At 42.4% G+C, this 13,390-nt stretch overlaps 1 protein-coding gene across 6 annotated transcripts in view; it reads right to left on the bottom strand.

The window, feature by feature from the left end:
- Positions 1–13,390, bottom strand: part of LOC148885693 (RNA binding protein fox-1 homolog 3-like) — a 326,703-nt gene that overhangs the window by 129,109 nt on the left and 184,204 nt on the right. For all 6 annotated transcript variants that reach the window (XM_089018729.1, XM_089018732.1, XM_089018728.1 and 3 more), the window contains one exon: positions 4,017–4,126. In XM_089018729.1, the coding sequence (XP_088874855.1) occupies positions 4,017–4,126 (110 nt within the window). The remainder of the gene's footprint in view (positions 1–4,016; positions 4,127–13,390) is intronic.

The raw sequence follows: 13,390 nt of genomic DNA, 5'->3' as shown, positions 1-13,390 counted from the left end.
TCATTTTATCCCGGGAGGGCACCCCGACAACATTTGGCCGCCTTCGGAGGGAATGTGATGCTAAAGCCATGCTAATTCAAACGTCAGAATCAAACAGCCACGAAAAGGCAAACGGGGGGTGTGGGGGGGTGTCATGGGGTGGGGTTGAGGTTTAAATTTGTAAAATAGTCAATGAAAAAGATTTGGGTCTGCCTTCCGAGGCACGGCACCCCACAACAAGGGATGACATAAACCTCACCCGCGGACTCAACTCAATGTGGCTTTCCCATTTAATCCGCAAAACCTCGCAGAGGCAATGTGCTGCCGGTCTGGCCTGGATTACATGAACAATCAGCTAGTGGCAAGCGTTGGCGGGCGGGCAGGCGGCAGCGCGCCACCATCAATCTCTGATCGGAAATAAAAATGAAATGCACTTCTCAGGCACGCCAGATAAAGGGTGCGCTTTGATCAAACACTGAAGTCTATTTCAAGTTGTACTCATAAATAAGTGAGGCTCTCAAAGAGCGGGTGTTGAAAGAGGGGGCTGGGAAAAAAAAAACAAGGGCTCGACACGGAGGACACCGCATTCCACTGTGGGATTAGGGGGGGGGGGGGGGGGGGGAAATGGGAGCATCACACGAACCCCCTCACAGACACTGGATTCACCCTCCAATGTTGGAGTGGGTACATTTCCGAAGCCTTTGGATTGGTTAGCGTGGTCTCGACTTCCCCTTGAGAGCAGCGCATCCATTATGAAGATAAAGCTTTCAAGCAGGAAGTGAGCCCTTCCTGCCTAAAATGCCCGACCGTCCCATGAGGGCCTCACACCCGATCTTTTTTATTTTTTCCTCGATTTCACCACAATCTCGCTCTACTTTTGCTTGATGTTTTCGTTAGTTTCCCGGACTCTCGGGTCACGAGGCCAGAGAACGCTTTTGGTATCGGTTTCAACATGCACATGTACTAGTGGGAACTAAGACTGTCTTCATATGAAATTTTCCTCAAACAGAAAAAAAACCCTCTATATAAAAGACATTTTGAGATCCCAAAAATAAAAATACAGTATATACTGCTACTCGCTTCTCAGAGATTCCTGAACACAACTTAATTAGTCTTGTTTTTTTTACATTGAGCACGAGTCTTATTTCGTGTGCAAACATCTCATTGTAACATGTATATTTTACGTGTTTTGATGCATTTTTTTAATGCATTAGAAAACATTTATGTCATAATTTTGGCGTTTTGGAACATTTTAGCGCAATTACATGGAAAACCTGTCTCTACTGACAACATTTTCTAGTTAGGAAATTTCTTTCAGAACCAATTCATTCACTGTATATGGTACATCGATGAAACGGTTTCTTGAGCCGTCATCTGTACTTCATTGAAGGTGTTGGACGTTTCGCTCCTTATCAGAAAAGATCCGTCAGCGAACTAAAGTTGTGCTGTGTAAGCTTTCAATCGTACAGGAGTGGTCCATCGATGAGAAGGTTTCTTCAGCCGTCATCTGTACAAATTGTACAAATGACGGCTGAAGAAACCTTCTCATCGATAAAGTTGTGCTGGTAACTCTGGCCCTATATATATCCCAATCCCTGCTCTAAGGTTGGGGGAGCAGAGACCTAAAACTGGTATATATAGAGCCAGTGTTACCAGCATAACTTTAGTTCACTGATGAAGGTCTTCGGATGAGGAGCCCTTCAAAAAAGTACAGATGATTGCTGAAGAAACCTTTTCATCGATGGACCACTCCTGTATGACTGACAGCCTACACAGACATAAATATAACCTCTTAAAAATACAGGTTTTCAGATGGAATTTAAGATCAATCTCTGTTCAACTGCCAGATGAAAAGCTGGTCTTTGATTCCGGCAAGCATTGCAAATTTTTCTGAAAATATTCTGACCTTTTCAGGACAGTCATGCTTATCGGGAATCTTGAATCGATTCACATTGGGTACAACAATGTCAAAACAATCTGTCTGTTATTCGTAAACATTTCACATTGTCGCTACAGAATATTTGTGAACGACAAATGTTCCCATGTCCAGTGAGGTCAAGTGAAGACGTGTGAAAATGATCAGAATTGGTGTCACTGTGTTTCAGTTTGGGGGCGGAAAATAAAACCTTGAGTAAGATCATCAGGACAAGCTGTCATAGCGGTCGTTTTAGCTACAGTAAACAACAACGGGAAACTGTAAAGACCATAAAGTGTTGCTACAGGAAAGAAAAATGATAAATAACATGCGCCATTTTACGTGCTGCCCCTGCAAGACACGATTAAACATCATTTGTAAGCATATCGCTAAGCTCTATGCCGCAAATTGCCCATCTGTTGATTTTGGGGTGTGTCGGCCCGGTGCGTAAATGTAGCGTATGGCGACGCAGCTAAATGTCTACCTGTGTGTGTGTGTCTTGCGCACACACGCAGACGCTTAGGGCGTTTGAAATCGCCGCAATCTGAGCACCCGGCATGTGTGCCACTGAAGCCCTCGGGTACACTCAGCAGGGTGGCACCGTAATTTGCGGGCCGGACGGCGGCTACCATATCATTGGCAGGCACACCTGGTGTGCTAACACGCAGGGGTGAGACCTTTTCTGGTTCAGATTGCCAACTTCACAGAATATCAACTGTGATGGACTAACTTGAATTTCCTTCAGCTATTTCAGCTAGCAGCTATTTGTGAGACATATTTTGAAAGTATCACAAACATAGCTTGAGTTTGGCATATTCCAAGGAGCGGCTAGGCATCATTTCAGCCAGCAATATCCGATTTTAGGACATATTTTCTGAAACGAATCCAAAACAAAGCAGTACAATTCTGAGTTGGAGGTCAAATTTGTGAGCCACCATAGGCTTTCATCACCCATTTCTCTCAAGAATGAACATGCTCCGGATGTTGTCCTATTTGTGTTTGAATAATACTTCAGAAAGGTTTTCTCACAACTTTTAGAGATTTAATCATTTCTTGTGTATCCAACCTTCATTTCAGCTAGCATAACAATATTTTCATGACACTATTTTGACACCAGTGGTCCTAGAGTACAAAAATACTTTCAGGTTTTGGATTTCGAGTAGCGTCACTAAGAAAATTGTCATTGTCCCCTGACTGTCTTTTAAGGACCAACATTTTTGAAGAATCTGAAAAGATAAACAGGCAACTTAAGTTGAACAATTTTGACTTCAAAATAAAATTGGATTAATGTCTTGTTCCTTCTCAAAAGGTTTGACAGGTTAGACTTCAGAGTGATAAACCAGATTACCGGCAACATCATCTTCAAAAGTATTACTCAGGATGCAAAGACCTGTACAATATGAAGTTGTAGCTAGATTTCCACAATTTTTCAAGTTCAAATTGACAACAAGCGTAACATCAGCCAGCGCCGACCGTTTTTCCACTTTTCCACTTGCTAAATCTTTCCGAAAGTGCAACAACACCATTCCCCCGCAATGTACATCCAAAACCTGCCGTCCATTTTTAACCGATTTCATTTATCTTCTGTGTGCGTATGGCCACTTGTGCATGCGTACGTTTGGGGCGCCAACATGCTCAGCATATGAAGCGCTCATCAAACAAGACTTGACATTGGACATTTCTGCCATCGCGGGAATGATCTCGTTTAACGTAACCCAATTAGATGCGACCCCGGCGCACCAATCAGCACTAATTCCCGCCTCGTAAACGTTCAAATCGATCGTAAACATTGATGCAAACTAGGTGGTGTTGGTAAGTGGAGGGGAGGGTTCAGGGAAGGTGGCGACAATTAACAGCCCAGGAAGCCATCCTAATCCGGAACCTTCTCTGTCACCAAAGCGTTATTTCTTCCAGCACCCCCATTTTTAATTACAACTTTGTCATTTTCTTCTTCTTTTGCCGCAAAGCAACATTTAAATGTCAGCAATTATGAAATCCAGGCGAGCGTGAAGGGGTAACTCCGTTTCTACTGAACCTAAACCAAGCAGTTCCACTTGCAAACACACAGAGGGTGCCACTGCGGAGTATTTCCAAAAGGGAAAAAAATGGGAAAACCACTCACCAGTCTCGTGAAGAGCGGCACTCCAAGATGCCACAAGTGCTCGTTGAGCAGTCCGCTGTATACCACGTTCCCAAAGACGCCGATGCTTCCCGACTTGCACAATGCGTTACCTAGCAACACAAACAAAAAATGGAGTTCAGTATCCTACCACATGAAAGGGTCAAGAGTCGCAGATTTGTTGTTCATAACACAAAAAAAGTTTGGTGTTTTTTTTTGCGTGGCTACATCAGGACTTTTGGATTCTGTGTTGAGTCGTGGACAAGTGGTGTTTTCGTTTGTGGGGTTGCAAAATAGGCAAAAGTCGGACAATCTGGTATTTGACTGCAGTTTCACACAAGCGATGCAAATTCTCCCAATTAGCTGATTCGATGACAAGAACCACACATCTGGAAATACATTGAAAAGTCATGCAATGTCAACAATTTTTCTCAACGCGACAGGGCAGGTTGAGTGTTGCGTTTTTTTCCCGTCACACTATCATTTCGGCCTTTTCTCGTTATCCCCTTTCCCGCAGGCAGCGCGCTGCCTCAATGACACATCAATGGCCATGCAAATAAATAGTCACGCACAGACACAAACGTGTATCGACAGACTTTCACTCACACACACATACACACAAAAGCATGCATACACAGAGCGAGGCCATAGTGTGATGTAGCGAACAGTGCACCGGTACAGACAAGGCGTTGTAATTTGTGCACAAAGCGGACGGATGGGGAGGGGGGAGGAGCCAACAACCAGCAAATGCATTATTTACCAAGAAAAAGAAAAAAAAGAACCATTAAAATGTCAGCAGTGCTTGGGGCAGAGCAGCCGAGAAGGCGGAGCGGAAGCGGGCCGACCAGCTGGGGTGGAGTGCCCCCCCTACCCCCACTACTGCCGTTATTAATGGGTCGCTGCGGAGCTCAGCCGCCACCGCCTGAATCAATGTCTAAGCGTCAGCCAGCGCCCCCTACTGTAACAAACAAGGCCCGAGAAGACGGATTGAGCTGAGAACTAGCACAAAAACACAAACTTGCAAACAGCAGCCCGTGATTATGTTAGATAGCCAGCATCTAAGTCGGGCTTCAAGCCGGGGGTACAGTTTCAAATCATTTTATGAAGTCTTAGCTTCGGTTTTAAGAGGTTTTCTCAGCTGTCGGTTGTTCTCTCATCGGCACACTTGACAGCAGGCAGGAGTTCAGCACATTTATAATTCAGTGTGTGATTAAAGTGTGTCTAAAGGGGGAGTGTGTGCGTGCACATGTGTGTGTTCGCCAGTTGTAGAGGAATGCTAACGTCAGTGGCGGACGGTCAAGGCCGGCAAAGCCTTCTCTGCTGGCCTCTAAAAATATCGGAATCACGGACTGATGTTAATTATATTTTGTCCATGAATTCTTATTAAATAATTCCAAATTGCTTTTCAGCTCCTTATATTACTTTTCCCCTGTTGTGCTTCTTCCAGATGTGTGTTTTCGTATTAAAGCATCTCACATTTTCGCCATCATTTGTTACCAGGGTCAGAAATCTACCTGGATGCCTTCACAATCAGTTCTGCTGGCCCTGTTGCATCAAATGTGTCGATCAAACTGTTGCTTTAACCAATCAAATTTCGAGTTAGCAACCCAAAAGGGGTACCAGCACCTTCTTGCAGGCACTAGTCTACGTCAGAGTTTTCGCAAACTATGATTGGCTAGTGACTAGCCAATTATGGTCAAGGTTCATGGAATTGGTTATGGTTTCTAGACTGGTCTGGGTTTTAAGACAGAATGAGGCATACAAAGCAGCGTAAGTGTTTTAGTAAATTTGGGTTTCAAGCAAAGGTTTGAAATAAGTTTTTTGAGCACTCTTGACACTTTCAAGGTGGGGTTTTAAGTTGATCTGGGGTTTAAAAATAAGTTTTCAAGCCTTTGTTAGGTTTTTCGAATTAGAGTTTTAATATTTCTATGCAGGGATTTCAGCCTGGATGAAAGGTTCTAATCGTAGTTATGGTTTCAAAGGGATAAAACAGGGGTGATATAATTAAATGACCATTTTGAATATGGGTTAGGCTCTCCAAAGATTTCAAGGGAGGGCCAAACTTCTTCATACGGGTAGGGTTTCTAATCAGGCTTTGAAGTTAATGTTTCAACGTACGGTTCTGAGCAACAGTTACAGTTTCAAGGAGGTAAAGACAAGGTTGGCGTTTCAAACAAGAGGAACAGTTTTGAATTAGTGTTCAGGTTCCAAGGATAGGGAGTGACTTCTAAACAGAGGCGCCATTAACAAGACTTGTATCCAAGTTCCAAAGTAGTGCTTTTGATGCCACGTCAGGTTTTCCAACTAAGATTAGGTTTCAAATTGGTACTTCAAACCTAGCTTAAGTCTTGCAACACACGTTATGGTCTCAAATAAGTGGTTGAAACCAGAGTTGAACTCTTTATATAGGGTTTCCAAATGGGAGGTTCAGGTTTCCAGCAATGTTTATTGTTTCAAGGACTTGCATGAGTCAAGGATTAAAGTTTCACACACACCAAGGTCAGGCTTTCAAAACAGCGTCTTGAGATGTTGATAAGTTTTTTGATAAGAGTGAGGATTTCAAATTGGGGTTGGAAGACATTGTGGGCACTTAAAAAGGGTTGGGGCATGAAAGTAAGGCTTCAAGGATGTTGTGTGCGTGGACTGCAAGGTTTTGATGCAATTTCCGGCTAAAGTAGGAGGCATAATGCTGCAACTCAATAAGGAAAACAACACTTTTAATAATTCAAGTGCTTGGAAAGCATGGGGGATAAGGAGTGTGTGTATTTGTGTGTGTGTGATGTGAGTACACGTGTGTTTCCATGCGTGTGCGTGTGTGATGTGAGTATACGTGTGTTTCCATGCGTGTGCGTGTGTGTATGTGTGTGCATGTGTGTGTGTGTGTGTGTGTGTGTCTGTGTGTGTGTGTGTGCGCGTTTGTGTGTGTTTGTGTGTGTGCGTGTGTGTGATGTCTAAAAGTAGGTGCAAACGTCTCATTTAGCCACTGCTGCTCCGCGTTATTAAAGTTGTATTGAACCCCCTCCTGGGTCTTGGCCCAACTTTGTTTTTTTTCTTACATTGGGCTTTCCAACATCTTTCAAGACAGAGTTCGGCTTTGAAAGAAGGGTATCAAGGCCAGGTTGGGGTAAGGGTGTCAATTAGGATGTCAGGTTTGTGCTAGTGTTTGAAGACAGGAAAAGACAGACTTTTTGTGTCTGTCCACTTTTTGGGGGTCTGCTGAAGATAAGAAAGTAACATATATTCTGTGTTTGCTCAGAGATGGCTTCTTCAGATATTTTATGTCTTACCCTGATAGAAGTTCACCAAATTTCATTGCGATAAGTCAAACTGTCTGTGGGAAATTTTGCCAGATATTTGGCCAGCACTTTATCAGCACCCAAGCAAGAAAAGAAAAACGAATTCGGGAATAGGGGTGTACGCCATATTTTTAGTCCCCGAATAAATTTGTGAATGGCAGTGAATGAGTTAAAAACAACATAAAAAGCATTTGAATCGAAACTAAAATGGCCACTTGAAAATAAAATGGCAGACATCAAGTCTGGCTAAGTTCAACTCGTTCAGAGGGCTGAATTTGAAAATAGGGAAAAAAAGGCATCATGTTCTCCAGTTCCACTGAAGACCAACGCTAAGCATCTTCTCTTGAAAAAAAGGTTGGGGAGCTAAATAATGTCACCGCCAATACCGTGGGCTGAATAGAAGCATTTTTTTTTTCGCGATAAACGTCGGTGTCGCGGCGTTACACAACGGAGAGTTGCACACTTTGGATGGGTCCTTTGCTTTCTAATAACGTGGTGGCAGCTTAATGGATCACTCACGGGATCTAATGTGAAGACCTAATGCATTTCTCTGTGCTAATAACATGAAAGGATAAAAATAGAGGAGAGGAGGGATAATGACACTGGTGAGGAAAGGAGGAATCTTTTTTTTGTAACTTTAAGCTTTTTTTCTTCAATAAAAAAAAGCTCATAAAAGAAACAAGCAAGTTTGGAGGCTGCTAGATAAAGCGTCAAGGTTATGGATGAGCACTCGAGATAAGGTGAGCTGATGATCACGGTGATGGGAGACAAACAAATCATTTCTTCATTATTGCTTCCGGCACTACAATCAGTGGAGACTGTGCTAATTGTTGGTGGCCTTGCTGACATCCAATCAAAACAAGTGCAAGAAAATAGAAAAATGTCATGATCTGGTTGGCGACCAACGGGTGGCGCTGTCGGCCCCGCCTGCACCTGCACAGGTGCTGGTCGTTACAATCAGTGGCAGTCAAAAGGACTCCCGGCCAACCATTCGGCGTCGGGTCATTGTATGCAATTGTATGCATTGTGTATGCATTGTATGCTGTGCATGTGTTTCATTCTTGGCAGACTTTTACTCTTGGTCTTTATTTGATACTCTATATTTTTCTGTTTGAATGACTTTGATGTTTTAGATTTTGTTCCTGTTGACTTTATTTTAATACAATTTCTCAAATACAACCTGCTGCTCCCTCCTGCCTGCTTTTTGGGATCCACAACTGCCATCACCAACTGCCATCACCACCTTGCAAACCGTGACAAAAAATACCAATCCACTTTATTTCCATTCATCCATTTTCTGGAAGGATGAGTCTCATTCCGGAAAAATAAATGAATAAATAAATAAATCATACTGAAGGATTAGGTCTAACTGTTATGAATTAATCAACAAAATTAATTAACTCATTCACTGCCATTCGAGAATGTATTTGGGAATTGAAAAAAATGACGAACAGCGCCACTCCTGAATTTTTTCGGGTTTTAGATTTTCTTGCGGAGGGCGGCGATAAAGCACTAGTTAGACCTCAGGCAATGTTGTCAGCTGTTGTTAAAGCACTATATAAACCAATATGTATGCATTGCATTATATTCTGGACAGCCACCCTCATTTCAAGCTCATATGCAGGAAGTGATGCAACACAAAGTCCCACACAACATTTCGGGAACAATCCAAGCCGTGTGCTAACTTTGTTTGTTTTGCTAATGGAAGCCCGCTTGGTGGTGTGGAGGGTTTGGGGAAAGGTGAATACGCGTTTACATCACATTCAATGAGTCTTTTCTTGGCAAACGCTCCACTGAAATCTAGCGTCCACCAACAAATTTTTCACATCGACCAACGTATGTGATTAAAACACACACCCTACATTTTGAATTCTCCGACCTACGTGCATTCTCAATCTCCATCCAGCCCGGCTATCAAAATGGGCCCAGAACACAAGTATATAAGCATCCAAGCTATTCAAGATGGTTGGGCCGCCCATAAAATTAAAAAGTAAAGGTCAAGTGTTTTGATTATAACCTCATTGTGATGAAACGCACACACAGTCACACCTTTGAGGAAAAGTCACGGGGACACAAGCATGGGGAGAGAGCTGGTAGTGCGACAGTACCAGCCTTTTCGTCAGAGCTTCCCCAAATTTTGAATCATAAATAATAACTCATTGCCAACTGCCATTCCCGAATATATTCAATAATGGAAAAGTGTACGCGGAGCGACTTCCTGAATTTGTTTTGGGTTTTTCTTACAGTGTGTGTCGATAAAGCGCGGGTCAGATCTCTGGCAATATTATTCCCTTCGACGAGGGGCAGCATTCTCCTTTTGCCTATGTTAGCGCTTTGTTACAGCTTCACCTGCTGTTAAAGCGCTATGCCGCTGCTCACCCACAGAAAAACTTATCCTGTGACTGTAAAGTGACCCTGAGAGTTTTGAAAGGCGCTTATACATGAAATGTATTATGATGATGATGATGATGATGATTATTATTATAAATCAATTTGTATGTATTGTATTGCATTTTGTACAGTCACTTGCACCTCAGATAACTCCAGACCCAGATAATTTAGGAAATAACTTTTTTTCTGATGAAAGAAGAGAGTCTAAGGTTTCTTACGCGGTATTGAATGTTTATGTAGTCCTAAAACTCAATATTCTGTGGTTCCCGGAATTTGAGTGAAAATGACAACAACCCTGGCACTGGAGTGGACACATTTTTGCACATGTCTGGCAGTGAATGAGTTACTTAATTAACTTTGACGAAGATGCTTTCTGATGATGGTAATTTGAATTTACCTGAAGATGGCAGAAAAAGGCACTACTTTTGTGAGTTCAATGTTGTAACTCATTTGGACTGCGATTCCCTGGCAACCAGTTCAGGGTGTCCCTAGCCTACAACCCGAAAACAGCTGGAAGAGGCTTTTCTGGGAAGTGTGGGGGGTTCAGGACTGAAAATGTTCAATTCCTTTCAACGGGGTGAAAAGTATTGGAAATTGAGTTCCAAGCTTATACTATATAGTACAATAGAATACATATTGATTTATATAACACTTTAATAACAGCTCAAGCTGTAACAAAAAGGCTGAAGTTTGGTAAAAGTTCAACTCTAAAGTCAAGCTACCACTGCATGGCACTTACTGTGTTTTTTTTTAATTGTCCAAAACAAACATGCGGATCAAACCTCTAAAGAAAAGCCGAAAGGAAAAGAAGAAGAATCGTCATGAGATTTTTCCAATGTAAATGCTCAACTTTGCTTGCTCATGTAATGTTTGATAATCAGCAGCCGGGAGGGGTGTGGCCGACCGGCCCAGATTTCATCTGGGAGGAAGTGAAAGTGGCCCAGTCGACTTGACATCCCATTAAGGTGTGTGCGTGCATCTGTGTATGTGTGCGTTGGCATCGGCCGCGCATCACGCTTGTTGTGCATCAGTCGGCATCTGAGCGATCGATATCCAACACAAAAGCTCATTGATGACGGACAGCCCTTGACAAACATACGGCATTTTTTTCCTGTTGAGTTTTGCAATAATCTCCAAGGTCAGCGCCGGTTCAAACGCCTCCTCCTCATTCCTCAACAGCCTGTCCCCCCCCACCTCTACTTCCTTGTACACAAAAGGTCCCATGCATTTTCAAGCAGTGCATGTATTGTTAGCAGTGCCAGTACGGCAGTACAATGGATGAAAATGCCGACAAGAAGCCATCCACGCGTCTTGACGGGATCTTGACTGACATATTGGCTAACCGCTCCTCACCACCGCCAAGCTACCGTGTTGCTAAGGAACTCGGTCTCGTAGCAATTCACTTTTCCACAGCTGAATGGCTATAATGGGATCGCTCCAGGCCACAAAACATACTTTGCACAAAGATCATAAATAAACGCAACACTCAAAATGAGCCAAACAATTCACAACAGTTGCCGGCACGGAAACGGTTTCAATCGCAATTTGTGATCACCATAACCTTGAAAGATGCAATTAAACCACAGTGACCCCCCCCCCCCCCCTCCTAAAAAAAAAAACCCAACAAAAAACAGCAAAATGAATGAATACATAAATAACACATAATAGTAATAATAATAATAATAATAATAATAATAATAATAATAATAATAATAATAATAATACATTTCATTTATAAGCGCCTTTTAAAACTCTCAAGGACACTTTACAGTCACAGGATATTTTTTTCTGCGAGGAGCAGCGGTAGCCACATGCACCAGCGTTCACTCAACCCAGAAGTAACAAAGTAAAAAATGTATATGCCGCTTTAACAACAGTAGAAGTTGCAACAAAAAGCTTAACATGGGTAACTATCATATATAGGAAATAAAGCAGTCACAAATATCATAGAAAGCACCCGGGAGTAAAACTAATAAGTCAAATGTAAAAATAAATAAACTTAAAAAGTGAAGAAAAAAAATGCACACAAAAAAATCTATCTCAAACACAATCAAAGACACGAGGAATTATTCTGTCTGTGATCATTGAGATTTTACCAGTGAAGATTTTTAGGCTGACCCAAAAGACAAACCTGACAAGAGAAACAAGAGAAAGAAACAAGATCAATTGAATAATCTACAAAGTTGGACAAGTCCAGAGTATGCTTGTTCATATGCACACGCAATGTACTTGATGCGTTCCACAATGAAATAGATTATCTAAAACGCTCATTGGCAATTTAAAAAACTGAAAGAAATACAATCGTGAAAATAATTGAAATTAACTCATTCACTGCCAGACGTGCAAAAATGTGTCCTCTCCAGTGCCAGGGATTTTGTCATTGTCACTCGAATTCCAGGACCCTCAGAATATTGAGTTTTAGGACAGCAGAAACAGTCAATGTAGCGTAAGAAACCTTAAACTCATTACTTCATCAGAAAAAATAGTTAATTCCTAAATTATATGCGTCTGGAGTGATATGAGCTTGAAATGAGGGTAGCTGTCCAAAATGCAATGCAATACATGCATATAATAATAATAATAATAATAATAACATTTCATTTATAAGCGCCTTTCAAAACTCAAGGTGAATATTGCTTTATCTTTAACAACAGTTGAAGCTGGAACAAAACGCTAATATGGACACAAGGGAAATGGTGCCCCCTTGTGGAAATGAAAAAACATTGCCAGAGGCCATGGCAAGCTTTATCGGCACCCAGACAAGAAAAAAAACCAAACCAGAACAAATTTGGGAATGCCACTCTACGTCATATTTCTTATTCTGGAATAAATTCGGGAATGGCGGTGAATGAGTTAAATCCACAGATTCGAAAAAGTTTTAATCACTCGTTAGACTGCATCATGTCGGATGACATGATGGTTTCCCATTTTACGTATTCTCGATAATTGCCACCTTTGAGAAAAGAAATGCAAACATGGATTTCAAATTAAAAAAAAATTAAAAAGTCAAAAGACAGTCCACGTGACGAGTAAATTCACTTCCACTTCAAATCAACGTGTCATGTGATGATTGCGCTGGCTCATCTTGCGGTCTGCTAATGAGTACTGTGTGTAGCAATCAGTAGAAATAACCCACAAATCAGTAAAATTACATAGAACTAACTACAGATGTAAGTGAGTTATTACTGGGGAGTCCAGCGTCGCCGCCCCTCCCTCTCCGCCCTCTCATACTGGATCCTCCTGCGCCCGCCACACCAGGAGGGCGCCACGCTGCCAACTGGCAGCGTGAGTGATGCTCCATTAGGGAAGTGCTGCCGATGAGGCCGAATCGCTCAGGTAATTAAAGGCAAAACAAAGAAGGCAGACGAGAAGAGGTGAAGAGAGGAGAGGAAAGGAAAGTGGGGGGCGTGAGGTCGGTCAGCCGGGCGGGCGGTTCGAGTTGCGTCTGCTGAGAGCGAGTGCGCCCAGATTTATGGCGCTGAGTAATGCACAAGCTAAAGCCATTTTGCCTACCAGAGGCCTCGCTAGCTTCCAAATAGTCTCAGGAGACGACGGCTTCTTCTCCACTCGGATGCATCCTATTACCCGCCCTCCCTCACATTCACTTCTTCTTCTTCCATTTTTTTTACTTCCACCCTGTGGCATGACATCATAAATCAACCATATTAGCATATTACCGTATGCATGAAG

Source organism: Hippocampus bargibanti, linkage group LG17, assembly GCF_051943395.1.
Source record: "Hippocampus bargibanti isolate YZ-2025 linkage group LG17, ASM5194339v1, whole genome shotgun sequence".
NCBI classification, from domain to species: Eukaryota; Metazoa; Chordata; class Actinopteri; order Syngnathiformes; family Syngnathidae; genus Hippocampus; species Hippocampus bargibanti.
This window is presented reverse-complemented; position numbering and strand designations above follow the sequence as displayed.